This window comes from Guyanagaster necrorhizus (assembly GCF_019112545.1).
Source record: "Guyanagaster necrorhizus MCA 3950 unplaced genomic scaffold BT62scaffold_1, whole genome shotgun sequence".
In the NCBI taxonomy this organism is placed as follows: domain Eukaryota; kingdom Fungi; phylum Basidiomycota; class Agaricomycetes; order Agaricales; family Physalacriaceae; genus Guyanagaster; species Guyanagaster necrorhizus.
In genome coordinates this window covers 1,685,477-1,712,194 of record NW_025064880.1, presented here as the reverse complement: position 1 = coordinate 1,712,194, position 26,718 = coordinate 1,685,477, and the positions used below count along the sequence as shown (strand labels likewise).

At 45.8% G+C, this 26,718-nt stretch overlaps 9 protein-coding genes across 9 annotated transcripts; 3 read left to right on the top strand and 6 right to left on the bottom strand.

Annotated features, from left to right (window-relative positions):
- Positions 1-48: 48 nt before the first annotated feature.
- On the bottom strand, positions 49-1,469 carry BT62DRAFT_1016805 (carbon-nitrogen hydrolase; the record flags this gene model as incomplete). Its single annotated transcript, XM_043178235.1, has 11 exons — positions 1,281-1,469; positions 1,073-1,232; positions 954-1,022; positions 834-904; positions 735-783; positions 616-690; positions 488-566; positions 368-437; positions 290-318; positions 185-240; positions 49-134 (listed from the first exon to the last, which is right to left on the bottom strand). The coding sequence occupies exons 1-11, from the start codon at positions 1,440-1,442 to the stop codon at positions 49-51; spliced, it is 906 nt and encodes a 301-aa protein (XP_043046460.1). The 5' UTR covers positions 1,443-1,469.
- On the bottom strand, positions 1,452-3,779 carry BT62DRAFT_983828 (HCP-like protein). The gene is made up of 3 exons (XM_043189814.1): positions 3,669-3,779; positions 1,672-3,612; positions 1,452-1,619 (listed from the first exon to the last, which is right to left on the bottom strand). Exons 1-3 carry the CDS (start codon positions 3,760-3,762, stop codon positions 1,501-1,503), a joined length of 2,154 nt encoding a protein of 717 aa, XP_043046459.1. The 5' UTR covers positions 3,763-3,779; the 3' UTR covers positions 1,452-1,500.
- Positions 3,780-3,826: 47 nt separating this feature from the next.
- On the bottom strand, positions 3,827-6,191 carry BT62DRAFT_925499 (Clavaminate synthase-like protein). Its single transcript, XM_043184826.1, has 9 exons — positions 5,888-6,191; positions 5,486-5,841; positions 5,427-5,432; positions 5,102-5,370; positions 4,991-5,050; positions 4,772-4,942; positions 4,661-4,724; positions 4,545-4,614; positions 3,827-4,490 (listed from the first exon to the last, which is right to left on the bottom strand). Exons 1-9 carry the CDS (start codon positions 6,166-6,168, stop codon positions 3,875-3,877), a joined length of 1,893 nt encoding a protein of 630 aa, XP_043046458.1. The 5' UTR covers positions 6,169-6,191; the 3' UTR covers positions 3,827-3,874.
- An 83-nt stretch (positions 6,192-6,274) lies between these two features.
- BT62DRAFT_925498 (phosphoglycerate kinase) lies at positions 6,275-8,003 on the bottom strand. Its single transcript, XM_043184825.1, has 8 exons — positions 7,878-8,003; positions 7,784-7,829; positions 7,208-7,734; positions 7,091-7,156; positions 6,905-7,039; positions 6,733-6,854; positions 6,469-6,673; positions 6,275-6,411 (listed from the first exon to the last, which is right to left on the bottom strand). Exons 1-8 carry the CDS (start codon positions 7,989-7,991, stop codon positions 6,376-6,378), a joined length of 1,251 nt encoding a protein of 416 aa, XP_043046457.1. The 5' UTR covers positions 7,992-8,003; the 3' UTR covers positions 6,275-6,375.
- Positions 8,004-8,053: 50 nt separating this feature from the next.
- On the top strand, positions 8,054-9,030 carry BT62DRAFT_959095 (uncharacterized protein). The gene is made up of 3 exons (XM_043188492.1): positions 8,054-8,324; positions 8,375-8,455; positions 8,504-9,030. Exons 1-3 carry the CDS (start codon positions 8,112-8,114, stop codon positions 8,936-8,938), a joined length of 729 nt encoding a protein of 242 aa, XP_043046456.1. The 5' UTR covers positions 8,054-8,111; the 3' UTR covers positions 8,939-9,030.
- On the top strand, positions 9,026-11,633 carry BT62DRAFT_1070657 (protein required for actin cytoskeleton organization and cell cycle progression). Its single transcript, XM_043178684.1, has 7 exons — positions 9,026-9,384; positions 9,433-9,865; positions 9,912-10,010; positions 10,059-10,607; positions 10,660-10,752; positions 10,805-11,077; positions 11,127-11,633. The coding sequence occupies exons 1-7, from the start codon at positions 9,041-9,043 to the stop codon at positions 11,571-11,573; spliced, it is 2,238 nt and encodes a 745-aa protein (XP_043046455.1). The 5' UTR covers positions 9,026-9,040; the 3' UTR covers positions 11,574-11,633.
- BT62DRAFT_959091 (uncharacterized protein) lies at positions 11,617-12,763 on the bottom strand (the record flags this gene model as incomplete). Its single annotated transcript, XM_043188491.1, has 10 exons — positions 12,642-12,763; positions 12,542-12,590; positions 12,442-12,493; positions 12,285-12,386; positions 12,223-12,234; positions 12,109-12,170; positions 12,002-12,056; positions 11,811-11,954; positions 11,748-11,761; positions 11,617-11,701 (listed from the first exon to the last, which is right to left on the bottom strand). The coding sequence occupies exons 1-10, from the start codon at positions 12,695-12,697 to the stop codon at positions 11,618-11,620; spliced, it is 630 nt and encodes a 209-aa protein (XP_043046454.1). The 5' UTR covers positions 12,698-12,763.
- BT62DRAFT_940156 (PNK3P-domain-containing protein) lies at positions 12,714-14,803 on the top strand. The gene is made up of 11 exons (XM_043187741.1): positions 12,714-12,896; positions 12,944-13,226; positions 13,276-13,363; positions 13,413-13,530; positions 13,580-13,704; positions 13,751-13,823; positions 13,876-14,097; positions 14,150-14,222; positions 14,273-14,363; positions 14,415-14,732; positions 14,793-14,803. Exons 1-10 carry the CDS (start codon positions 12,806-12,808, stop codon positions 14,574-14,576), a joined length of 1,326 nt encoding a protein of 441 aa, XP_043046453.1. The 5' UTR covers positions 12,714-12,805; the 3' UTR covers positions 14,577-14,732; positions 14,793-14,803.
- Positions 14,804-16,841: 2,038 nt separating this feature from the next.
- On the bottom strand, positions 16,842-18,049 carry BT62DRAFT_37670 (uncharacterized protein). Its single transcript, XM_043180700.1, has 4 exons — positions 17,913-18,049; positions 17,757-17,803; positions 17,264-17,708; positions 16,842-17,211 (listed from the first exon to the last, which is right to left on the bottom strand). Coding segments are annotated over exons 2-4 (669 nt in total). The 5' UTR covers positions 17,759-17,803; positions 17,913-18,049; the 3' UTR covers positions 16,842-16,989.
- Positions 18,050-26,718: the final 8,669 nt, after the last annotated feature.

Below are 26,718 nucleotides of genomic sequence, written 5' to 3'. Positions count from 1 at the left end.
ACAGCTCTCTTCTTGTGCCATTTCGAGTAAATCCTAATTTATTATTTATCATGCACTGACATCTGGATATACATCAAAGCGGCGCTGCTTTGTTACAGGTATCGCCGCGCGGGTCTCTTCAAAGACCTTGGGAACTGAGGGGAAGAATTCAGAAAACAACTTGAAAAAAAAAGGAAACCATTACCGATATCTGTATAGGTAATCTCTTCGTCGTGTCCAGCTTCAGAGAGTACTTTTCCCCTGCAAAAAAGTAAGCCTTACTCATACAATGAACACAGGGACTTATTACATTGGGTCAACCACCATCGAATGTCCCCACTGTCAAAGCTCAGCCAATGTAGATAATTCCAGGATACTTGGAACATACCGCATGATAATTAGACCTCATGTCTCGCGCGGGGCTGCACATAGACATGTATATTTGATTATCTAGAGCACTGCGTCGAGCGATGAGTCGCCTGGCAGACGGAATACCAACTACGCTTACCGTCCTCTTTGAAGTAGCTCCCAATGAAGAGGTCCAGTCGTCAGATTGAATGCCCCGGGATAAATGAGCATATGGCAACCTAGACATCACGAATTAGCGGCACAGTATGGACCAGCCAGGAGATGTACCATCTCGTGCAGCTATCATCGCCATCTCTGGAAATCGTACATCATAGCAGATACCCAGGCCAATACGTGCGAAATCTAGGTCATGTCAATAGGGTCAGCTTCTGCTACCAACGACCCACCTGTGTCGAAGAAATTCAGAGACGTGCCCCCCGTCAAGGTCTCGCTTTCCTGGAGGAACATATTTCAGCGGCTGCTATATCTCTGGCCAGGAAACATACCTTGAACGTAATCTTTCCAGGAATGTCAATGTCGAACAGATGGACCTTTCGATGCATGGCAATCAGGTCGCCTTCAGACCGTCAGCGCCGAGACCCTGAGCAAAGAGAGGAAAGGCTGACCTTGAGGGTTGTACACTGTACATGTATTGTAGAGCTTATCACTGACGGCCTCGCGTTCTGGTATCGAGCCTGCCCTAGTGTCAGTCAATAATTCATGCCCAGAGTCCTGAGCAGCCCACCTCCAATGAGCCACACTCCAGCCTCCTTCGCAGCCGACGAAAGCATCTTCACAGACTCGCTCTTGCTCTGGGCAACATCATACGGCTTTCCGGGAACGTACTCGATGTCCTCAGCGTAGTTTGGGAAATGGACGTGTCCATAAGGCGAATTGAAGCATTCCTATCCGTCCGATGAGTGTCGATACAAGACGCAAGGCAAGAATCGCACCGGCAGAACGACGACCTGGGGCTTGGCAGGATTCGTCGCCGCCTTGAGTATCTTTTCTCGCGCATGCTTCAGATTGTCGGCCTTGTTGGCGCTGATACCTCCCAGCTGGATCAAGGCCAGCGTAAAAGGCTTGAAGATGGGAGCCTTGCTGATCAATGACATGGTAGATACGGCAGATTTCTTATCTCCATTGCAAAAATGAAAGCAATAAATATTATAGCTAACAAATAACACATTCATCCTTTGCTTGCTGTCGCGTAGGTCGTGCAACATTTAGTCGTTTACTTCCCATTCGTTTCATCTCAGTTAATCGATTCATTGCTCGTTTATTGCCTTGAGCTACTCAAAAAAATCAGAAAAGAATCGACTAGCGATGTAAAAAATTACAGACCTGCAGCTCGCATATACCATCGCTTTGCAAATTCTATATCCTGTTTGATGCCAATACCCACTTCGGCATAGTATCCAACAGCATATTCGGCTTTGCTCAGGCCCTTGTTCGCTGCCCGTCGGGCCCAGAGATACGCTTCTGAATCGCTCTGCTTCAGAACCCCCTCGCTTCCCGTCAGGTACCAGCCACTCAAGGCTAACTCAGCCTCTGCATCTCCCTTCTCCGCAGCTTTGGTATACCATGCTATCGACCGCCGAGGATCAACAGGGCATGTCAACGAGCCATACTCGTAGCACTGGCCCAGCTTATACTGTGACTGCGTGTAACCGAGATGCGCCGCTTGAGTAAACAAACCCTTCGCGTAAATTGGATCGTGAGGGACGACCTGACCGCCTTTCATTTCATATAAGAGCCCCAATTCATGCAGGGCGTGGGGATTCTCTTCATCCGCCTGTTCGGCTGCCCGTCGTAACCATCCAACCGCTTCTCGGGCGTTACGCTGCTGGCCGAGAGAACCATGAAGAAGTATCATTCCCAACTTGTACATCGCTGCCGTATCGCCCATCGATGCAGCTTTGCGATAAAAGTTGGCAGCGCGCTCAGGTTCCTTCCGAGTACCTGCACCAATCTCATTACAAACAGCGACCCGATAGCAGGCAGATGCATGATTCTGTTTGGCAGCTTGAAGGTAGAGATGGTACGCTCGCTCATGGTCTACCGGTAGACCAAGTGCACCCGTACCATGACAGTTGGCCATATAGAACTGAGCTTCGCTATACGGCTCACCCTGTGTAGCCAGGCGTCGCATAACTTTGAGGGCTTCAGTTATGAGCAGCTCGCTGTACTTTTTGGCAGCTCGCTGATCTTTGCCGCTAGCACGGATTTTTCGAGCGGCATCGATGAGGTATTTGGCATACAAAAAGTGAGCCTCGGGATCAGGATCTCCCTTTATGCGTTGCCGATATTGTTCAATATATTCCTTTGTGTAAGGAGGAGCACTGAGATCGATCGCTTTGGACTTTTTTGAAGCGAGAGATACTGAAGCAGACGTCCCGGCGCGCTGCAGCGATGGCCGAGGCTCAAAATCCGAGGCGTTATCGTCTAGCGATAACGATAATGAGGGAACGGGATGAGGGCTGACGTCGTATCCGCTAGGGGGTAACCCATTGGGTGGTAGACCGTTGAGAGGGACTGCGTTCGGAGGCAAGACATTGAGCGGCAATCCGTTCGGAGGCCTAGGATCGTAGCCATTCATGGGAGGCCTGATGTCGTAACCATTAGGTGGTGGTAAATGTGGAGCAGAGGTATTAGTGGGCACAGAATCGTTACTGTAAGTACTGAGGCTCGACGAGTAGTTTTGCGCTGGGGCTGGGATAGGAGCGGAAGGAGAAGGATTGTGAGGGCCAGGAGGTGGACCCATGCCCAGGACATTGGATGCTGCGGCATACAAAGGATTATATGTTTGTTGGGGGTATCGTTGCATGTGCATGGAATCATAGCTGCCCTGTTCGTCGTAACCATACCCACCGGTAGCTTGGTTATCAAAACGGTCAAATCCACCATTGTTAATCGAGACTGGGCTGTCTGTCGTTGTCGTATAGATAGATGCATTGTCGGCCTGGTCGATAGGATAGTACTGTCGGGGAGGAAGATGGTAATTTGGGGCTGGTGGTAGGCTATTGACATGTCTGGGCGGCTGGTATGTCCGTGGCTGCGGTGCCGACTGGTACGAACGCATCGACATGGACGATTTTGAGCGGGCAATGGGGTCGTTGGGAGGCACGGAATGGCTAGGAGCGCGCTGGTCGCTCATGCTCATCGTCGTGAAGCCCTCGAGCGCGACCGACGGGTTGAATGTCGGCAGTTCCAGTACTGTGTCGTATTGTGGGGGACCATCTGGCGGTACAGTGGGCATCGAATGGTTGCTGTGGTACATGAGGGCTGAGAGAAACGCCGCTATCAGTGTCGCACGACATGGGATGGGAATTTCATCTTACGTCTGGCACCGTCGACGTCGGATTCAGCGATGGGCAGCATGGCGCTCGCGTCTTGGTGGTGGACAGAATTTGAGCGTGACGACGACGAGGACATGATGATATCAGTTAGGAGGGTGCACGTGCACCTGATGATAAAAAAAGATACGAAATCAAAGAGATACGAAATCAAAGAGATAAATATTCTGCTCTGTGCTGTAAATATTCTCCTACTGAAATTTCCACTCTTCAATTGTTCGTTCAATCACCTCTCGCTCTAATCCATCCCGCGTCCGCCGAACTTTTATCAGTACCTGTCGCCGTCGCATCGCAGCAGCCATGTCTTCTCCATCTGCTTCTGTCCATTTTTCAACGGGCTCATCGTCCAACGGTCGTCGGCACTTGACCTCTCTATTCTCCCCATCTTCCATCTTTTCGTCGATGCTGTCCCATTTCCTGGGTTTGAAATTTTTGAAGCGTACAGGACCAGGATGCTCATTTGTGGGGTCCTCCGACATTGTCCGTTTTCGTTTTGCACCTACCCCATTCTTAGGGCGGGTATTCGGCGCCTTTCGATTGTCTTCATCGTCGCTTGTGAGACCGGTTGCTATACGCACTCTCCATCGCAGCTCTCGTGCAACCACTGCAGGGTCTTTGACACGATCATGTGGTATTTGCTCCCTGACCTCCTTCTTGGCCGCCTCATCGCCCCCCTCTAATATGCGTACTTGAGAAACAAGAAAATCAGCTAGAAAGGCCATCGATGTTGCGACACGAGGCGGAAGTGAGCTGCTTGGAGACACTCTGAGATCTCGTAAATATTTGTCTCCAACATACCAGCACAGTCTGGCACCAATGTTAACCTTCCAAGATGGATAGTACAAACAAATGCTCACTTACTTTAAAAACATCGGAAATCGGAACTTTCGGGGCACTGATGTCGCAATCTCAATGTCTCTTACTTTGAGCTCTGCTTAGGATGAGTGGTCTGTTCAAATCAGTCAAGATGGGCTCACGGGTAGCAACATTGTACGAATGTAGAAAGTTTCCGCCAAACACCAAGGTATCTTCTGGTGTGTGCTAAAGACGTATGAGCTCAATGTTTCAGTACAATAAAACACACTTACAACTGCATGTATCCACCCAGTAGGGATTATCATAGTGTTTCCAGCTGTTAAGGAAACTCTGACAACTTCATCCACCATATCACCAAGCCACATCTGGTTCTGAATCTCGGTCCCAGACCACTTCTCATATGCAGCGAGGTTGGTAGGTGTTGGTCGTATAAAGTAGAAGACCTAAGGCCAGGTATCAGCTTGTTTCAAAACGAACACGGCGCAGCATGCCTTGGACCCCTTCAGTATATGATAATATACGGAAGATCCGGCAAAATCAATGTGCCAGTCCTGTATTGAACCATCAACAAGGGTATCACTTTGACGTCGAAGTATATTTACCGTCCACGCTTGAGCAACACCCATTAAACAATATAGCTGGACCTTAGGATAGGTGTGGCCCTTTCCTTTTCTGGTACTTGGCCAAAAGTTGTCCACCCAATCTATTTCTCTCACTAGTCGCGGAGGAAGTATTCTGTCGGCCAGCGGTGTCCCAGAAACCTCCAGAGAAATAACATTTCTGACTTTATCCCTCTTACCCGATTCTAGTGCCCAATAATCCGCCCACTTGCCAAGATTCCATCCGGGAGAGGTAGACTGCGATGCGACATCTGCAATTCCCACGTCAAAATCATAACACAATGAAAAGAAAGTGTACTGTATTCACCAATGACTGCAAAACACAGGTTAGACGAAAACCCAGGCGGCGACAGGGGAGAGACATACCCTCCACAGGAACATCATTTCCGACATCTTCTACGACGTCCTCAACGGTAAAATCGCTAGGCGGCATTTTCATACCCAGTCCATCGGTTTTCTCGATGATAATGGGCTCTAACATCGCAGTCTCGTCGTCCTGTAGCCATTCCAGGCCAACATCTCCGCCTTTCATCCTCTTGAATTGGTCTGGCTTGATATGCTTGCCCTCTATCATCCTCACCCACCTCGTTGGGTCCATTTCCATTCCACTGGAATTTAGCCCAGCATAATCTCTGGGAGCCCGTTTCCGGTCAGACTTGCGTGCTGGAGCTTTCTGTGTGATGGCGCGCTTGGGATCTGCTTGCAGACACGGTGTACAATACCTAGGCGAATATTAATGTTGTCCGTAGCTGGACTGCGAAGGCGCACCATTTGTCTATAGAAGCAGAATCCTCGCCATTCCCTGCGCAGCCCCAGTGATACCAAACTTTGCATGCGTCGCACCGGATCCAGTTGTTCTTGTCAAGGCTTATATCTCCGGAGACATCCTTTTGACAGGAAGGACAAGTCTCTTCGGTTGCCGCCGAGGATTTTCCCTTATGCTCCTCCTTCACTTCTGATTCATACAGAGAATTCGAGGGCGATGCGGTCGTTTCTTCGACCACCTCAATTCTCTTTCCACGGGTTGAACGACGTCGAGCTTGGGCCATGGTGCACGACAGAGGGATGCAAGTTGCTCCATGACGAGGGCCACCATAATGAGCAATTCTTTCTCATCACATGCCTTTCGTGCCCAAATAATTGCAAATTTGAACGTTGCGCGACGAGTCTGCTATTCTTCTAAATACTTATACATGGAAAGGACTGACATAAAGTCTATCTTCTCATACATTTAGTTTCTTCTCATCCTTTTACTGCTACTTCTCGCTGAGCGCGACGACACCAGGAAGTGCCTACGTGAAATGGCGAGAATCAGCACTCGATTGGAATCGATATGAGAGTGTACAAACCTTGCCCTCCAACAATTCGAGACTGGCACCTCCACCAGTGCTGACATGGCTCAGTTTGTCCTCGGCATGGTGCTGGGCGACAACTGTTGCCGTGTCTCCACCACCAACAATGACGACAGCCCCATTCTTAGCGGCCTCAATGTTGGCGTCGAGGAGAGCTGTAGATCCAGCCGCAAAAGCAGGGAACTCGAACACGCCGGGGGGTCTAAAGATAGCGAATAAAGTTAGTGGTCTAGATGCATCATCACCCCAAAGAATACGCACCCATTCCATAGAATGGTCTTGGCCTCCAACACGGCCTCACGGAACAATTCGCGACTCTTGGGGCCGACATCAAGAGCCATCCAGCCATCAGGTATGCCTTCCGTCTCAGTAGCGGTGCCAGTCTGTGGGAATAGATTAGATCGCCCCTTGGAAATGAATAAAATAGGAACACCTTTGCATCTTTGTCGAATTTGTCGGCGGTGATATAGTCGATAGGAAATACAATCTTAACACCCTTTTGCTTCGCCTTCTCGACGAGACCACCAACCTTCTCAGATCCAGCCGGGTCGAAAAGGGAATTTCCAATCTAGGACCGCAATGAGACAATTGAACCGCGCCTTCATAATATACAACAAACCGAGATATTTTCAAGAGTCTTCTTGAAAGTAAAGGCCATACCGCCACAAATGATCAAAGAGTTGACCTGAAATAATATAAAGATGCAACGTTCGTCACATAACACAGTCGAGCTAACCTTGTCCAGCATGTTGTCAATCAATTGAATCTTGTCTGAAACCTTGGCACCTCCAAGGATAGCAAGGAAAGGCCTCTCGGGGTGTTCGAGGGCCTTGGCGAAGTACTCGAGCTCCTTCTTGACGAGGAAGCCGGACGCGCGTTGAGGGAGCTGAACACCGACCATACTGGAGTGCGCACGGTGAGCAGTACCGAAGGCGTCGTTAACATAGACGTCACCAAGTTTGGTGAGGCTTGCACGGAATTCAGCAACCTTGGCAGGATCAGCCTTGGTCTTGGTGCCGTCTTTATTCTTCACTGAACCCTCCTCCTCGATATGGAATCGGAGGTTCTCAAGGAGAATAACGGAACCGGAAGGGGCAGAAGCGACGGCACTCTCGACCTCAGGACCAACGGAGTCATTCAAGAAGATGACTGGCTTGCCAAGGAGCGTCTCAAGCTCGACGGAAACAGGTTTCAGTGAGTATTTCTGGACGACCTTGCCATCAGGACGGCCGAGATGAGACATAAGAACGACGGTCGTTGCACCTGCGACATCATTTAGATATGAATATATGTATCCAAGCAATAGAACTACCGTTCTCGAGAGCATACTTGATGGTGGGCAGGGCTGCTACGATTCGCTACAAGGAGGTCAAGAGGATGCTGTATAGTTATCGATGGCGACCTACGGCGGGATTTGTTATCTTGCCCTCCTGGATGGGAACGTTGAAGTCGACACGAATGAGAACGCGTTTCCCGGCGAGCGAGAGGTCAGTAATGGCGAGCTTGTTAGAGAGGGACATGGTAGTGGGAAGGTAGAGGAATACGGAACGCCGGCCGGACTGGGAACCCGGTTCTTATACTATTCTGGCCCTTACCGTCTACCATCATCGATCCAGGCTCCCTTGCACGTTGCACACGGAATGGAAAATTCGTCGAACACCCTTGGGCTGGACTTTGAGCAGCTCAAGGTAACGAAGGATGGCCCGGCAGCTGCGGCACCTAGTAGTGAAGCCCAGCCGACTGTTGCTGAGCAAGACGGCGGAGCGGAGGTGAGCGGAAAGACAGACGACGTGAAAGAGAAGAAGAAGCCGTATGTGAACCCTGACCGCGTTAAGACAGGCGGCAACCAACGGGTGCGTCGTGGTACTTGTCCCTATTTTCTTACGTCTTACCACGATAGCAGGGTAAGCTAAGTGAAGAGGCACTCACGGAGAGAATGGCGCGTATGAAGGAACAGAATGAAAAGATAAAGCAGCGCAGACTGGTGTGTTACATCATTCTGTCGCATTTCTGCGTGCTTACCGTAGTACAGGACGTCCAGGCCGACGAAGATGCGTTCAGAAAGACGCAGGAATCGGAGCGCATCAAACAGGCGCATGTCCGCAAGGTACAGGAGAACATTGACCGTACACGGGAACAGAATGCAAAGAGAAAGATGGACAAGATACAGAGCCGCGAATGGGACTCGGGCAAGACGACTGGCGAATGGAAGAAGCCGACAGTCACCTCGCCAGTTGACGGCGAGGCAAATGAAACCTCTGTGTCGCCGTCGGCTAACAGCCCTTCTGGAGACGGAGACGGGAGTCGAGAAAGAGGCCGAGGAAGGGGTCGAGGTAGAGGTCGAGGAAGGGCTGGATCACGACAGACTCAGACGTCGACAACGGTGACGGTAACGAATCCAACGCCTTCCCAGGGAAAGACGGAGATGACTCCACCACCAGTGACGATGACAGAGGCAGCGGTTTAATTGTTATGAGTTTATTGCTAATTGTATGCTTTCTGTAACATTTTTGCGACTTGAATTTTTTGCCGCCTCTCTTCTTTCCCACGGTCCTCTTCATTCACTACCATGGGTCGTGGCATCCTCTTGACTTCGAATCTCCCTCAACTGCAAAATCTCATCAAGCGTGACCCAACTGCATACAAGGAAGAATTTCTGCAGCAATGGAACCATTACAACAGTATTCGCCAGATTTTTCAAGCAAATCCAAGCGAACACGCCCAACAATTCAGAGAGCTCGTCACATTCATCGCCCAGGTCGCACCCTGCTACCCCAAGGAAACAGCGGAATTTTCGTCTCATCTTTCTACATTGCTGCTAGAAAACTATGCAACCTTGTCGCCGGATACAAAGAAGGCTCTCGTCCAAAATCTTGTCATGCTCCGCAATAAAAATGTCATAACGTCCATCGAGTACGTCCCCTTGTGCTGGCCAATTCTTCACATATGACCGCATTTTAGCCTCCTCAAGACCCTCTTTCCTCTTCTTCCTCGCACCACTTCCTCTGCGTTGCGCTCTTCGATCCGAAAAACCATCCTCTCTGACATACGTGCCGCAAATATCCATTCAACAAACCACAAGCTCAATCGTGCCGTTCAAGTCATGCTCTTTGGTATGGTTGAAAGAGGAATGGACGGACAAGTTCTTGGTGACAAGGGTAAACTGAGAGCCTCCACCTCGCAGTCTGCTTCCCCAACCAACAGCCACGATGCAATGTGGGCTATCATTCTTACCAAAGAACTCTGGAGAAAAGGCATTTGGACTGATGTTAAACCTGTCTCCATCGTTGCACTTGGCTGCTTCCATCCCGTCGTCAAGGTGCAAAGCGCATCTATCCATTTCTTTCTGGGTAGCGATGAAGAAAAAGACGATAGCGATGATGAGGAAGAAGAGGTGAGTTGGTCCCACGTCGCTGCCGACAAACTTACATCTAGAATAGACCATAGATGTCCGCTCTCTCCATCATCGCCGAGAAATAAACAAGAAGACAAGAAGCGGCGACAAAAAACTTCAGAAGAAGCTCAACAGTGCCAAAAAGGTGTGTAATCTACGGTCTACTCAATTCACGTTTTCACTCTCCGCGTAGAAGCAACAAAACGGAAAAGGCGATGCGAATCCCAACTTCCCTGCTCTCCAACTCCTCAATGACCCTCAAACATTTGCCGAGAAACTCTATGATGTCCTCAACCACTACGAAAAACGGTTTTCGCTCGACCACAAGATCCTCATCATGCAGCTCCTTTCCCGTGTCATGGGCTCGCACAAGCTTTGCGTCCTCGGGTTTTACACATATATTGTCAAATACCTTACTCACCACCAACTGCGCGTCCCGGCTATACTCGTCAGCCTAGCGCAGTCTGTACACGAACTGACACCCCCCGACGCGCTGACACCCATTATTCAAAAACTTGCTCACGAGTTCGTTCACCCAGGTGTGGCCAGCGAGGTCATTGCTGCTGGGTTGAATGCTATACGCGAAGTATGTAGGCGGCAGCCATGGGCCATGGAGGAAGACCTGTTGGGAGATTTAGTCGAGTACAGGAAGAGTAAGGATAAAGCCGTGATAGCTGCAGCGAGGGGCCTTCTGCAGCTCTATCGTGACGTCAATCCGGGAATGTTGAACCGTAGAGAGCGGGTAGGACATCCTTACATTACTGTCGCCTCCGTTGATCTTGACTGGTGGATAGGGCAAAGAAGCTAGCATAGGAATGGCTTTGGGTACCCAGCCTTTACCCTTCGGGCACAGCGCAGATGCTGCTGTAGATATTGAGGGGCTTTTGGTACGTGAACTCCTGACTAATGGTACTAATAAGTGATCATTTGGTGAAACAGTTATTGGAAGACCATTTCCACAAGCTTCGAGAAGAAGACGTGGATATAGATGAGGCGAGCGATGCTGGTTGGGAGAACTGGGATGTCGAGTCTGACGAGTCAGATTCCGACGAGGAATCTGAAGGGTGGATAGACGTAGACGATGGCGATGACCAGCTGGCCATTAGCGATAGCGAAGATGAGGGCGAGGAGAAGGATGGAACGAACGCCAAACCTGAAGACAGGGATGCTGAAGATCTGGTAAAGCGGGTTTCCACTCTGGCGACTACTAAGGTGACATTATTATCTTCCAAAATCTGTCGGATCTCATTTTAGTACACAGATTCTGACGCCTGCTGATTTCTCCCTGCTAAATGATCTTCGAATACAAGCTGCTGCACAAGCTGTGGAAGCAGGCGGTGGTCCCAAAGCAAAACGGAAACTAGCCGCACTTGAGGGGAACAAAAAGGCAATGCAGGGTGGGCAAGAGGACGCTTTCATATCAGAGAACGACATCCTTGGTCCACGCAAGAAAGCAAAAGCTGATTACGCAGAGCGAATGGCGTCAATAGCAAAGGGACGTGAAGGGCGAGACAAATTTGGCTCACACAAAGGGAAGAAGAACAAGGAGATGCCGAGCAGCTCAACGAATCGTGAAAAGACTAGGAATAAGCCAATCATGATGATATTAAGTAGCGGGACGGTGAGAGGAAAGAAGAAGGCTTCGTTGAGAGAGAAGCAGCAGAAATTGAGGGCCCATATTGAAAAGTCGAAAAAGGCCCGTCGGTAGGATACGGATTTATGAGAATGCATATATAAATATTTACTTGGGTGTCAGTTGAACTTCCCTGCTTTGATGCACTCCGCCATGTTATAGCCTGCAGCAAAGTGTGACAGGCGAGCATCGACCACGAAACCCTGCAACGAAGTCAGCGTGAGGTGCAACACAGAAGAGGGTCTCTACCTTCTTACTGTAGTCTAGGGATGTTATATAGTCAGTCCTGCGTCAAAAAGGGACCGTACTGACCTTGAAGCTCCTGACTGAGCTCGTGGAGCGCTACGACTCGCTTGACAATAAACTCGCCCGCTTCAAGTTTGGCCTCAGGATGCTCCATGGCATCCTCTAACGTAACACTCAGAACGACCAACTTCATGTTAGCATTGGTCATTCCTGGCAACATCTCAGTGGATAGTTGACGCGACGGAACGGCAACATACCAGGATCGTTAACAACCACAGACGATGATTCTACGACTTTGTCAGCTAGGAATCCCTGCAGATAGTTTCAGCGGTGAGTTGATAGCTCGCACAAAAGATGAAATCACCGTCTCCTCCTCCAGCTCTCGGATAGCAGCTGATTCTGGCGTCTCTCCTTCATCTATAAGCCCTTTAAGCGATGTCAGAAATTTCAGAATTAGCTTCAATGGTCTTTTGGGTACCTGCAGGCAACTCTTGAATGCAAGTCAGCAGTCATGGAAGAGTTCGGATCCTGATCACTCACCGATAATATACGCGTCAACCGGTGGCCTATACTGCTCGATGACGACAGTCGACAGCGGAAATGCATTTGTCTTTGATCGTATGAGGGCGAAGATGGCGACGGCTGCATGCTAACTGTTCATTTATAGCCTCGACGCCAACTGAGAATGGCTATTCACCATCGATGCCTGTTGATTTGCGCGTCTTGCGCTCGGCACATTCCCAGAGTCGCTGCAGGCATCCTCAGGCAAGGATATCGTAACGAAACTGGCTGCTCACCTCATTCCCATTAGCATCCTGGTAGATTATCTTCTTTAAGGTGATCCATCTGTAGTCAAGTCAATTGAGGGAAGAAATGTCTGTAACCTGGAAGATTTACTTGGCCTCTGAGGCTGGCAGTTCTGTCGAGGAGATGACCTTGGGCGTCTGTGACATTATTCTTCGGGATACAAGCAGTGAAGGGAATAATCTGGGTCGCAGTCGTGACAGTAATAGAGAGACAAGGCGCATACACAGCCACCCATATTCTAAACTATCACTCTCATGCCGCCGTCCACGTCATCGTCACTGCTGTCGTCCAAGAAACGTTCTGCACCTGATTCTGACGCTGGGAACGCTAAAAAGGTTGTCAAAGGCGCGTTCATCTTGCTGTCACTACCTCAGACCCTGACCGCCGTTCAGTCCATCCCTTCTTTACCAAAGACAGGTCCTCCGACGCGTCGACCATCTCGAAACCGGATTCTATGTTTCATTGGCTCAAGCCTCTAGGTTCTCGTGGAACGTGTCTCCATGCAATCAACCTGGCGCCGAAAAGCTTCGCCAAGGTCGCGACGTTTGACCTTGATGGCACGCTCATCAAGTCCAGCTTCGGCAAGGGTAGCAAAAGGGAGAAGGGAAATCCGACACATTTCGAATGGTGGGATGGTACGGTCCCTAAAGTTTTGAAAAGGTTGCACCAGGATGGGTACGCATGTCATGGCTGTAGATTTAGACCGTGCTGACTGAAGTACAAGCTTTTCCATCATAATAATTTCCAACCAGGCTCTCAAGGGTGCTGCTCTTGCGACCTGGAAGCAGAAAATACCGTCAATAGCTGCCGCCGTACGTTTCTATCTTTCCGTTAAGTCAGTTTCTGACCGTACTGTAATAGCTTTCCGAAGTGCCATTTCGAATGTTGGCTGCCACTGCCAAGGATGAATACCGCAAGCCTATGCCTGGGATGTGGAATGAGTTGACTGGAATATTTGAGGCCGAAGGCGTGTTCATAGGTAGCACCTCTTCCCTTTTGCTATGTCCTTGTCCTCACGTCGCTAGCAGACAAGGAGAGCTCTTTCTTTGTAGGCGATGCGGCTGGAAGAAAATGGAAAGGCTCACAGAAGGATTTTTCTTGTACTGATCGCAAATGGTCTCTCAACATTGACCTTCCATTCTACACCCCGGAGGTAAATTTAAAAGCGTGTTTTCTTCCTACAGCTGATCACAACACAGGAGTACTTCTTAGGACAGCCAGTACATACTAATTTTACCCTAGATGGATTTGACGTGTCATCTCTACCAACCTGTTGGGTAGCATCTCTCCTTGCTGAACTGCAACTAAATACCCCCTCTTGCAGTACCAAGTGTTTTGCCGACGTCCTCTCCAATATTGCCTGACCCTCCACTTCAAGAACTCGTGCTGTTCGTGGGCTATCCATGTCTAGGCAAAACCTCCTTCTTTCGTCGCTACTTTGAACCCGCTGGTTACATCCACACAAACCAGGATACTCTTGGATCTCGTCCAAAATGTATCGCCGCAGTGAAAGCAGCCCTTGACGAAGGGAAGAGCTGTGTAGTTGGTATGCCTTCCACACTCACGTCGCTCGAAAGTCGTTCACGTGTCTTCCATAGACAACACTAACCGTGATGTCAAGACAAGAAAATATTACATAGACATCGCAAAAGCAGCTAGAATACCAGTCAGGTGGGATTCTTTTCTCTCTGGAATGTGATTTCAGATTAAGGTAGCTACAGGTGCTTCTTGTTTACCGGATCCGTACAGTTAGCCTGGCACAATAATCTATATCGTGCTTATAATCTCCCTCCGTCAGTGAAAGCTCGAGATGTGCGACTTCTCGATCATTTTAGGTTTTTTTTTGTAATGATACTTCCACAGGAACCCCGAGAAGTTCTTCCGTACTTGGCTCTCACCAGCTTTCATGACAAATACGAAGTCCCTGACAAGGAAGAAGGCTTTGTCGAAATCAAGACAGTTAACTGGCGTTTTGAAGGTACACATGAAGAAGAGAAATACTGGAAGATGTGGCTACAAGTTTAATGCTAAGCAACGTTAGACTTTTGTACAGTTATCTGATACACCATGTCGTCCGTGAAGATGTTAAGCATCTACGTAGGCTTAGCTGTCTGTATCCTCTTCTTATCCGACTTTTTCTTTATCTTGTGTTTGGCTTCCCATCGCTCACGTGACCAACAGGTGTGTCTGACTAGTGCAATGTTCAGTTCTTCGTCCATCACCCTCTGACCATTTTTGTAGTGGGTAAAGTTGGCCCTTGTCATTTCAGCGTCATAATCTACACATTGCGGACCCTTTGCAAAAGTAAATTCAACACTAGTTAACGTCTCCAATGCCGCTGACTTACAGGGGTATTAAACCTGATTATTCATACTCGTCAGTCTAATGAAGTCAAAGTTTAGGGAGAGATGTACGTGCATGAAGAAAACGCATCAGACCATCTTCTACTATTCCTCTGCATCGAGACATATGGTTTGGCCTCCGCCGCAGTCAGTGCAGTTATTAAGACAGAATTCGCGTAGCACAATCTGGTCAACTCTTCCGAGCACAGCTCCTGTCTCAAGCATCTTGTTGTAGCTGCGTGGCCAGCTAATGTCGACTCCGTCCTCGTTCGGGATGCGTTCCTCCAGTGTAGCCATGCACTTTTCCAAATACTCAGAACCCGGTTTAACGCCATCGGCAGAGACGTGGGATGTCATTGTCCTCATAGCTGCCCTCATTGTACTTTGGGAATGTCACGTATAGAAGAATATCATCTCCTGGCTCCGTGAACGTGGCTGAACAGATGTAAAAAGGCTGGGTCAAGCCATGCTCAAGGTCCCCAGGCTCAATGACCCAACTCTTGCTGGCACGTTCCTTCCTCTGCTGTGATCCCAATGGGGCTACGATGAAATTGGTGTCATCGCCACGGAAGTCGCTACCATCAATATCATCGTTCTCTTCTTTACAGGTGACGTGCTTTACGTTATTTCCAACAAGCGTACGGGAGGGAGCAGGGCAGAGCAATTGAGGGAATGTGATATCTTTTCTGTCAGTATAGTTGCGACCCTTCGTCTCACTGAGAGCGTCGCGAACCGCGCTGAAACCGAAGCTGTTGGATAGCACTTTGCAGGCGCTTACGAAGGGCAGTCGGGACTTTGAAGAAAGTTTAGAAAGAATGCGCTGCTGAAGTTCAATGGGAAGTCGAATTATTGTCACTGTTGTTGGAGACGCCTTGTCATTACACATGGTCAAGGTTAAGGAGAAGGAGAAATAGGGAAAAATGGAGTTTTTCCTACTTGCTCGGAACCGCGATCACATGGTGAAATTGGGTTGACTAGGTCTCTTTGAGCTGGTCTCACTGATAAAATTTCCTATTCTTATCAAAAATTCAATTTCTATTTTTTCCCCTCATTGTATCTTTTTACATAATTATATTGGTGACTCGGTGGAAAGAATTTCCGCGCTGTCACTCTTTTGTCTTGACATTGGCGACATACTGCCCTTCCTCTGTATCAGTATTGCCGCGCTGCTCTGATCAGTGAGTGGCGAAAAGTGCTTGTTTTCGGAAAACCAGGATTCACCTTGTGCTGGGCTACTAGAGGATGCTGCATTATACATAGACCACCCAAGAGCCAGACTGCCAACCACTGGATCCCGTGAAGCTAAGATACAATGAGAGTCACCCTTGACTGGTAACAGCACGCCATTCGGCGCCAGGCAGCGAAGGATCCAGTTCTGGCATAACTAACGTACAACTGTGACAGTGCATAAATTACGAGGTACATCATAAAGAAAAATACATAACGAGACTAGGAACGAACCCCGATGATGTTCGCCAACGTTTCTCCATAGACATCTATTTTCAAGAGGTCACCGCTAACAAACCGCTGGACAAAGATGCTCCGTACCTGTTTGATGTCTCAACTTCCAATACTCTCCTAAAAGTTCGTTGATCTCTAGTTCACTGGCCCTTAGATGCTCGGCAATCTTAAGGCGAGGATCAGTGACAAGACTTCAGATATATTACCCGACTGACCTTTTTTTCGACATCCTCAGCCTCTAATCGAAGCTGTTCCACCTGCTTATCGTTATCTCGTCGTTCGACAGCCATATCATTGATTTCTTTTTGAAGACGGTCGATGGTTCGTTGACTGGCGAGCTTCTTCTCCTCAGCATGACGTTGAGCACGGTCGAGTTTTTCATGAGCGTTGGAAAGTTGCTTTTCAACCCGCTACAGTTCGATATTAGAGAACATCCTGACACAGAGCAGACGACCGAACCTCTCTTTTCAGCCTGAGCTCACTCAGCTCGATTTTCTTGCCTTCAAGATCATCCTTGAGCCCACCAAGTTCTTTATGGGATTCTTGCAGTAAACGCTCTTCCTTTTCAACGGTTTGTAACTGTTCAATACACCCTCTAACATCCTGCGATTTCGGTCGAGTATCGAATTTCTGTATCAGGGGCAATAACTTACTCTTTCGATATTGTGCAAAGCATTAAACTTTGCTTGCAGTTCCTTCGCCTTATTCTCCTGCATGGCGACTATTTTCTTGTCTTCGTTCGCGCTGGTGTTCATAGTGCTGATTGTACGTTTAATACGTTCCGGGGATTGCACGACCCGCGACCGGGTGCGACCGACCGACTCTGACACGCTTTCTAATTCATCGTTGAGAGCTTCCTGTGTGATGTCATTACAAACTAGATTGTTGGGAATAGATCAACGGACTTACTCTCCGTTTCAAAAGAGCTGACTTTTCAGATTTTAACTTCTCGAGTTCTTGAAGGCCAGTAGTCTGGATCTCTTTTGATGCCCGTAAGCGTCCCTTTAGTTCAAAGTTTTCAGTCCTTAGTTTCTCGCAACGGGGTTCGTCTTCTGCCATCTTAGCCCTGCCAAAGATAGTTATCGGCATGAACAGCAGGATTGTGGCGAAGTCCCACCGTATTGTAGCTGTTTTCCTTTTAACGAGAGAAAGTTGCTCTGCAACTTGGTCTCTCTCGATAAGTATACCATCCGAGCGTTCCCGAATTGCCTTTGCGAAAGGGTTGGAATCCTGCTCAGTGAATTTGACAAAGTTGATAAACGCTGAGAGAAAGCGAATGGTACGCTCGCGTGTGGGCTTGTAGATATCAGAGGATGTAAAGTCATCCAGCTTGGCTGCGGCAGCAAAGCGAGCCCTGAATATCCTCAGTAAATGAGCTTCCGCGATTGTCAGGAGCACCTACATGTGTGATAATAAAAGATTATTCGTTAACGTTGCAGTATAGAGGTCCTTTGATCTGATGTCAGCACCATCTGGTGGAGTATATAGAGTAGCCGCACCCTATCCTTGTAGCGATGTAACATGGGTTTAAGTAATATGCAAAGTGAACGAAGGACACACCTTGTCTCTCTCCTAGGACATATCTCAAGTGCTGTAGATATTAACTAGGAAGAGCATGAACGTACCTTGTCCTCGTAGGCTTCCATAGATTCCTGTACAGGCTGCTGCAATATTTCACGAGAAATGCCGGTTACTTCTGCAAGACATGCACAGGCAATGGTGTCGACCAGGTCGGCTGAAGGGTGGTTTATTTGGTCCTGACCAATTGAGAAGCCCCATGCACTGAGAGACTCGATAATTTCTGCCACGTCCATCAGTGGAAATATTCCCTGGTTCTTTGTTCTTGGTGCCATACTGGAAGGAGTGCCGACGGGGGGAGCAGGTGGTGGTCGGAGTGGAAGTTCGCGTTGGTGTCACATCACGAGTAGCTGTCACAAATATGACATCACGCGACGGCTGCCCGTTCCGTATTCCCGCTCGCGGTCGTACAGTAAAGGAAAAGAAAATGGCACAGAAAGCAGGCGGAAGCTCTGTCCAGTACCTTTCTTACTAATACTACATTTCATTGGCATGCAATTGGTGTGGGACAATTCCGTTCAGTCTGGGTATTAGGTAATATTAGTCCAGATCCCTATCACGTGATTCTTGTTCGGAGATGCGGCTGTGCTAAATGACTCAGAGTCACTCAATCAATATCTTTTGTTGCAACCACATCATGTCGTATTTCTACCTTGTGATACAGTATAGTGTCAAGAATGTGATATTGGGAGTATCCAGTTGTTCTACACCTGTAAGGGTATGCTTTCTTTTCTATACAGTGGCATGTCTTTCTTCTCACACCAGTTCAACAAGCAGACTGGTGGCATAACATTCAAATCTGCAAAAATTTATGCTGAAAAGCCTGGATTTTTGACAAGTATCTTGATTCTATGCTGTCCTTGTTGCGGGATGACACAAGTACCTGATGTCAACCTTATATAAGCATAGACAGTTTTGTCCTGAGTCAATAGTCAACTGCCTTTAAGCAATTGACTGTCATACTCAGGTGAGTAGTAGTCATATATACCAACTGCCTTTAAGCAATTGACCATTGTACCCAGCCTGGCTATTATTCACTGCATGAAAATAACCTGCCTGCAACAGGTTATAGGCCTCATATTTTAAGGTCTATTTTGAGTTTTTTTTTCATCTTTGCATCTTGCTTGTATCCTGCTATCTCTCTATCAGTCACTTCACTACTGAAATGATATCATCACATATATCATGCCATCCTTTGACATAATCAAAAAGGGCTTTGACAATCTAAATACCTTCAATTATAGTGAGTGAAAAGAAAATATATCAGCTCTACTCAAAACTCACTATGAGTATCTTATCACCATTGGCTGTAACCCTGAACCAGAGTTTGCAGACTCTGAAAAGCCAACATACCAGGAAAAGAAAGACTGGAAGGACTGGAAGGAGACTTAAATACCAGCTGCTGGCACAATCTACCTCTATCTTGATGAATCCCAGAAGGCTTATATCAAGAGCTGTCTTGACAATCCAGAGAGAATGTGGGACATATTAAAGGCACACCATCAGCAAAGAAAACCAGTGACTTGATTTGTAGCCTACAATAGCTTTTTCAATCTCAAGAAGAAGATAGAAGAGTCACTTCCAGATCTTGCCAGTTGGAGCACTCAAATTATGAGTCATATCCATGCTCTGTGCCCTGCTTATTTTGGTCTCTAGCAGTTAGAAGAAGAGCTTCTCATTATGGCCCTGATTCATGCACTCCTTCAGTCTGAATTTAGAAACTTCATCATATCACTATTCCTTCTCTCTGATAAGCTCACTCTCAAAGGACTCCACACTGCATTTCACAATGAAGAAAACAATCAGGAGCTGCATGCTGGTGATCCAACAGTCTCTATTGCTTTTAAAGCCATATCTTTTCATTCAGCCATGAATTCAGCTACCAATGCTACTGCAAAATGTGGATAGTGCCTTTATGAGAATCATGCAGAGAAAGAGTGTATAATCAAAAAGCTCTCACTTAAATGGAACTGTAAATGTGCCACTGACCATACTGCTAGAAAGCATCATCATAAGGAGGCTAGAAAGTAGGTGTTATGATTTTTCTTTTCTTTCCCTTTTCTTTCCATATTAATCTTTATTTATGCTTAGTCAGGGCACTTAGACCAGCACTTAAAGACTGTGGGAGGAGCTTAGTCATCACCAATAAGCCAATTCATCATTGTCTTCTGATATAGTGACCAGCTCTCAACAATGCACAATTGACCTTTTATATATAGTAGTGACACTTCAATACAATAAACACAGAAACCAGGAAACATACAATAGATAGTCTTATATTTATCCTGATATATACAGTATATAAGTAGGCTTGCTCTCACTGGTAATCCTCAGCTTCAAGCTAAAGTTTATTTCCATACTATTCTATTCTTAAGCCAATCCTGAGGCCTTATAGCACAAACAATTGAAATTCACATTGGTGAACTCTGATAAAATACTCAAATGCAAAGTAACATCAGTTTATCATATGTTTATGATCATGTGCAACTTGAATCTAACAATTAGCTCAAAGCTTTCTCTTCTCTTTTCTCATGCACAATAGTGTGGAGGAAGCCAAATATCATCCATCAACTCAGAATCTCCCAACCTCGATTATGAGTTCTTTGAACTTCTCATCTCTATCATCAGAATATTGTTAGGCTTGCTGGTGATCATCCAGCTTTGCTGAGGATGACAATCTATCATCACTTGGGCAGTCAGACACTACCAAGAATTTTAAAACATCTGACAAATCTTCTGAAATGTCATATTTGATCTCTCTCTCCACAATATTCCAGTCACTCTCCACATCTCCCATCAGTCTATGACAGGACCTGTACCTCAAGCTGAGCTTAGAGGAATGGATTTGTGGAGCACTCCACAAGAAGAAAGACACTAATACCCTTCTGGACTCCTCTGAACTAACAGTAGAAATGACAACTCTCACCTTATAGGATTCAGAAATCCATGGATCTCATCACTGGTCTCTGACTATAAGGATGAGGACCTCCTCAACAACTTCTTTGATGATGCACCCTCTGACACTTCCATCATCATGGAGTATAGAATTGGAGACTATGCCCTGGACTCTTTTGATGCTATTAGGATGGCTCCAGGATTTCAATCTGTTTTACCTGTGCACTCTGAACATGACTCCCTCTATATCATCCTGGAGTCCAGCCCACACCTCTAGTCCAAGACCCTCTATATGTCAGACATGAAGCCAGAAATGGGGTACATCAGTTAGGAACCAACTGTCTAAGATATTATTAATGAATATTCCAGAGATTTCACTGAAGCAGAGCTCAGAGCAGCCAACAAAGAAGTCCTTCAGAACCTCAACTGGGCAAAAGAAGAACAAGCATGGAGAGAAGCCCTCCATTATGATGAGTTATATGATATGCAGTATCATTGACAACAGTGAGAGCTTGAAGCCACTGAGTGGGGCACTTCCAGCTTCTATGCTTCTGACCTATGAACAGACTATATGCACTCCTCATTTAGAGAGCCTAGTACTATAAAAACTGAGACTGACTCCTGAGCAGGATCTGCCAGCTCTGTCACTCCCAATGAGGCTGCAAGAAGAGGCAATAATCTCTCTCTCTAAACTATCAGCATTGCTAGCACTAACACTATTCCCTTATATGCTGACTCTGTACTTGACACCTATGGGCTTTGAGTTCCCTTCAATGCTCACACCTCTGACCAGAGACTCTGATGCTTCCTGAAGGAGAGAGTTGCTCAACTTTTCCTTAACCCTCAATTCTATGCCAACTTCTGTGTCTATAGCTAAGACTTGGAGAAGGAAAGAGCACATAGGAGCCACTGATATGACTCTGACCATAGAGCTACCCTCCAGCCTCCTCCTCCAGCTAATATCACTGGATCCAGCCATGGAAACAATGACCAGTTCATCAGTGATGATCAGGCCTCTAGCACTGTCTATTTATGACCTGCATGACAGCTCCCTTGCTGAGGACAGCAGGGATAAGGACAGCAAGAAAGAGGATGATAAGAATAGTGACTCCTTCACTCTCCTAGAAGAATATCAATATCTGAGAGACTCAGTGGAAGAAACTGATGAAGAATTGTTGGCTAAAGAAATACAGCAACACAGAGAGAAGGAGTATAACCAACTGTATGGTGAGAGGGCAGCTTTCTTGTGAAAAGATGCCAAATGGTTAGCCTCAGGAATGGGGCAGAAGTATATTTATTCAGACAGTGATGAATAGTGGGATATACTGTAATATTCCACCATCCAGTATGCAATCAATACCTATAATAGATGACATCCAGAGGATCAACTCAGCAGATTGCCAAAGTACAAACTCTGATTCAATATCAAACCAATGCTATAGACACCATCCACTGTCCCAAAGCAGGCTGTTTATACAGCTCTCTTGATCTGAACCAATATAAGCTGATTCTTATATTCAACTTCTTTGGTATAAGTCTTGGCATCCTGGCAGTCCTGATCTCAATCCCAATCAACCACCCAAGCCACTAGCTTCTAAAATTTGTGGATCAGCAAAGGCAGCTGATTACTCAGTGGACAGCCACTGCCAAATGAAGCCAAAGGAAGTGGGATAGGAAAAGACCTGATCAAAGACAACTCTGAAGCAGTCTGACTAGAATTCACTATCAAGAACAAGATAATCATATGCAAGGAAGCTGCTCTACAGAGAAGTCTCATCACTGATGATGGCTCTCTCCACTCTTTTTCTGGGCCTCTGACTGAATGGTATTGACCACTATTCAATGAATATCCCAATCTGATGAGCATGTTGCCTCAGAATGCTGCCATACTTCAATGCAAGCTAGACCTTCTCTAAACTTTGCAACCCTTCAAAGGTGTATCTAATGACATTGACTGCTTTCTTATTGATTGTGAACAATATTTCAAGGTATATATTATTCACCTCAGTACAGACATGAATAAGATGGCATTCACAGCCTTCTATTTTGAAAGCAAGGCCAAGCAATGGTGGATGTTTATTTTCCCTTCTTTTTACTCCTCCACATGACAACATCATCAGTTCTTCTCATGGCCAGTCTTTAAACAAATAATGTGTGACAAGTTCATTGATCCAGCCATATAAGAGGTGCACAAAAACAAGATAAAGGAGTTATAAATAGCTGATGACAAGATAGCTAGTGAATACTTCAATGAGCTGGAACATCTGGGAACCTTAGCCAGAATATGAGACAGCATCAATGATGAAGGGTGGATGGTCGAATACCTTAAGCTCAGCATCTCTGCATCATACATAAAGATGATCTCTGATATAGAAACAAACATTCCAAAGAGATACAACACATGAAAGGGGCAGATTATAGAGATGAACAAAGAGTGATTCTGACAGAAGGCAGTCAACATAGGAATACAATCTGACAACAAGTAATCCAACCCCTCATCTAGTGGGAAAACTGGTGGCAGGACCACTGCTTCCAAGCCCAAGGCCATGATACTGTCTTATACTGCACAAAAAACCAGAATTGGCATGACTTACACCAGGACCAGTAAATCGATGGACATTGACTAACTCAAAAAAGAAGGAAAGTGTTTTAATTGTGGACAGAAAGAGCACATGGCAAAGGACTGTCCCAAGAAGAAGTAAACACAAGAAGATATCTAGGCATAGATAGCAAAGCTACAGAAAGAAGCCAAAGAACTAGAATCAGATACAAAGATAGAGAAGATAAAAGAAAAGGCTGATCAGTGAGTGATTCCACTGAATCAGCTGAAGACAGCAGAGTATCAATAGTAGCTATGGGATAGACTAATAACTCCCTTGTAGATACAAATATATTTAAATTATGTGTGCATTCAAATATACCTGTATTTTTCACTATCAACTCTGCCAATGAATTACCAAAACCAAGAGCTCAACTGCTTATAGGCTAAACAGAAGGAGAGACCCTCACTAAATAGCTCAAACTATTCAATACTGAATAGATCTGGCAAGCCATTAAAGAAGCACCAACAGAGGAAGCAGCAAAAGTGGTACTCAGAAATTGGGTACATAAGACCTATGCTAAAGAAGTTGTAGATGAGATGATCAAAGGGATGAAGGAAGCAGAATGATGCTGAGCCTTAGAATGGCTTGATGAACTCTGAGGGCCATGTCAATATGTCTGATAAACTAAAACCTTAGAATGGGATCTAACCACCAAGGCTCAAATTGAAACTTTAACCAATTGATCCATCTATGCTATCACTGCTCTGATTGATAGCAGATGCACTGGTAGCTTGATAAACTATGCTTTCATCAATAAGTATCACCTTCTAACTTGAGCCACAGCAACCTCTATCTCCATATATGATGTGGATGAAACAAAAAATCAAGCCAGCTTGATTACTGAGTTCATTGAATTATGCCTCACTATTGGAGATCATTCTGAATGAATTGATCTGACCATCACAGACCTCAGAACAAAAGAGATCTTCTTCAGCCATAACTGGTTGATCTGACATAACCCATTAGTTAACTGAAAGACCAGATGAATCACCTTTGCTTAGTGCAAATGCTGAAAGATTCTATTCAAATTTCCTCATGAGAACCCAGAGGATCAGTGAGATGAGGAAATAGAGAATGGAGAGATGATCTTGGTGATAGACTTCCAACAGGCCCTACACATCTGAGCTATACACCATGTGAACAATTTAGCAGTGAAGGCTAACACTATCAAAGAGGAAAAGACATTTGAGGAGTTGATGCCTAAGTGGGCTAGAGATTATTGAGACCTCTTTGAAAAAGAGAGCTTCAATAAATTACCCAAACTAAAGCTTTGGGACCATGCAATCAAACTGATCTCTAATGCTAATGCTAATCTCAATTGCAAGATATATCCACTCAGCAATCATGAACAGGAGAAACTGGACAAGTTCCTTGATGAGAACCTTTTCAGCAGAAGAATTCAGCCATTAAAGTTGCTAATGGCATCACCATTTTTCTTCATAAAAAAGAAGAATGGAAAGCTTCAGCCCATCTAGGATTATCAAAAGCTAAATAAAATAATGATCAAAAACTGCTATCTGCTTCCATTAATTTCAGAACTAATAGATAAGCTTAGAGACATCAAATATTATACTAAACTTGATGTTCAATGAGATTATAACAACATGTGTATCAAGAAAGGTGACAAATAGAAGGCTGCCTTCTGAATAAATCAAGGGCTCTTTAAGCTCATCATTATGTTTTTCAGACTCACCAACTCATCTGCTATCTTTTAATGGATGATGAATAACATATTCAAAGATCTAATTGCCACTAGAAAGGTTATGATATATTTGGATGATATTTTTATAATATTCAAAAACCAAACTGAACACTAAGGACTGGTATGAAAAGTTCTGGAATTAATAAGAAAACACAAACTATTTCTCAAAGCAGAGAAATATAAATTTGAGATGTTGGAAACAGAATATCTAGGAGTCATCATCAGCAAAGGAAGCATCTGTATGGATTCAGTAAAGGTCACAGGGATTACTGAGTAGCTGAAACTGACAAAGAAGAAAGAACTTCAATCATTCTTGAGATTCACCAACTTCTACTGGCAGTTCATTCAGGACTACAGCAAGATAGTCTGCTCTATGATCCAACTAACTGATAATGCTCCTTGGACATAAAGGCAATCACAATAAACCACCTTTGATGACCTGAAATAGTATCTTGCTAAAGATGTTATGCTAGCTATCTCTATATAGGATAGAAGGTTTTGAGTTGAGGCTGATTCAAGCAAGGGAGCCATAGGAGTGGTACTCTCATAAGAACAAGAGGAGAAGTGGAGACTAGTAGCATTTCTTTTAAAAGCCCTCTTTATAACAGAATGCAACTATGAAATATATGACAAAGAGTTGCTTGCCATCATGCTCACTCTGAAAGAATAGTGATACTACTTAATTGATGCTGCCTAAGTGTTTGAAATATAGACAGACCACCAAAACCTCTGATACTTCTGACAACCACAGAAATTAAATCAATGACAGGCATGGTAGATCACTGAACTGAGCTAGTACTAGTACACTCTGCACTATAAGACAGGAGCAGCCAACAAGAAGGCCAACCTCTTTAGTTGAAGAGTGAATCACAACCAAGGAGGAGATGACAATGATAGTGTTGTCTTACTAAGATCTAAACACTTCCAAGCTATAATAATGCTGATAGAGAAGGAGATACATAAACAGATCAAGAGTGCCACATGAGACACCAGCAAGTGGAATCAGCATGTGGCTCCATCTCTTAACTATGAAGGAGGAATGAAGAAGGAGAGAGGAATAATCTACTATGATGGGCAGATCTATATACCTCAGAATCAAGGACTATGAGGTGAGATTATTACCACTCATCATAACCATATGATAGCTGGACACTCAGGAATCACTAAGACCAAAGAACTTGTCCTGAGGGAATACTGATGGCCAAAGATGAGACAAGACATCAAGCAATATGTCAAAGAATGTAAAATCTATCAGTACAGCAAATCATCCACATAATAATGAGTAGTACTTCTACATCTGAATGAGGTTTCTGCAGCCTCATAGACTCACATCATGGTAGATATGATCACTGGACTTCCAGAATGCAATGGATATAATGCAATACTAGTTATTATGAACTGGTTCTTAAAGGCAATTATCTGTTAAGCCCAAGCGTCACGTGAACTGATACACGTGATAAACAGGTGTTCCTTCGCACTTCAAGGAATCACCTGAGTTCACTATGTGTATATCCGGACGATGTGACTCAAGGTCAGATATAGACTCGAGGTAGAATGGTGTGTATAAACTTTAGCTCGAAGCTGGG

Coding starts and splice junctions, on each gene's coding strand:
- BT62DRAFT_983828 (XM_043189814.1), bottom strand. CDS start 3,762: ATGTCCTCGTCGTCGTCACGCTCAAATTCTGTCCACCACCAAGACGCG. Junction 3,613..3,668: donor CGACGTCGACGGTGCCAGAC/GTAAGATGAAAT, acceptor CGTTTCTCTCAG/CCCTCATGTACCACAGCAAC. Junction 1,620..1,671: donor ATGGTATATGCGAGCTGCAG/GTCTGTAATTTT, acceptor TTTTTTGAGTAG/CTCAAGGCAATAAACGAGCA.
- BT62DRAFT_925499 (XM_043184826.1), bottom strand. CDS start 6,168: ATGGCCCAAGCTCGACGTCGTTCAACCCGTGGAAAGAGAATTGAGGTG. Junction 4,615..4,660: donor TTCGTACAATGTTGCTACCC/GTGAGCCCATCT, acceptor CATCCTAAGCAG/AGCTCAAAGTAAGAGACATT. Junction 4,491..4,544: donor CGATTTCCGATGTTTTTAAA/GTAAGTGAGCAT, acceptor CATTGGTGCCAG/ACTGTGCTGGTATGTTGGAG.
- BT62DRAFT_925498 (XM_043184825.1), bottom strand. CDS start 7,991: ATGTCCCTCTCTAACAAGCTCGCCATTACTGACCTCTCGCTCGCCGGG. Junction 7,735..7,783: donor CAAGTATGCTCTCGAGAACG/GTAGTTCTATTG, acceptor ATGATGTCGCAG/GTGCAACGACCGTCGTTCTT. Junction 6,674..6,732: donor AAGACCATTCTATGGAATGG/GTGCGTATTCTT, acceptor CGCTATCTTTAG/ACCCCCCGGCGTGTTCGAGT.
- BT62DRAFT_959095 (XM_043188492.1), top strand. CDS start 8,112: ATGGAAAATTCGTCGAACACCCTTGGGCTGGACTTTGAGCAGCTCAAG. Junction 8,325..8,374: donor AGACAGGCGGCAACCAACGG/GTGCGTCGTGGT, acceptor CCACGATAGCAG/GGTAAGCTAAGTGAAGAGGC. Junction 8,456..8,503: donor AGATAAAGCAGCGCAGACTG/GTGTGTTACATC, acceptor ACCGTAGTACAG/GACGTCCAGGCCGACGAAGA.
- BT62DRAFT_1070657 (XM_043178684.1), top strand. CDS start 9,041: ATGGGTCGTGGCATCCTCTTGACTTCGAATCTCCCTCAACTGCAAAAT. Junction 10,011..10,058: donor AGCTCAACAGTGCCAAAAAG/GTGTGTAATCTA, acceptor CTCTCCGCGTAG/AAGCAACAAAACGGAAAAGG. Junction 10,608..10,659: donor TGTTGAACCGTAGAGAGCGG/GTAGGACATCCT, acceptor ACTGGTGGATAG/GGCAAAGAAGCTAGCATAGG.
- BT62DRAFT_940156 (XM_043187741.1), top strand. CDS start 12,806: ATGCCGCCGTCCACGTCATCGTCACTGCTGTCGTCCAAGAAACGTTCT. Junction 12,897..12,943: donor CGCTAAAAAGGTTGTCAAAG/GCGCGTTCATCT, acceptor ACCGCCGTTCAG/TCCATCCCTTCTTTACCAAA. Junction 13,227..13,275: donor AAAAGGTTGCACCAGGATGG/GTACGCATGTCA, acceptor CTGAAGTACAAG/CTTTTCCATCATAATAATTT.
- BT62DRAFT_37670 (XM_043180700.1), bottom strand. Junction 17,212..17,263: donor CAGCTCTTTTGAAACGGAGA/GTAAGTCCGTTG, acceptor GACATCACACAG/GAAGCTCTCAACGATGAATT.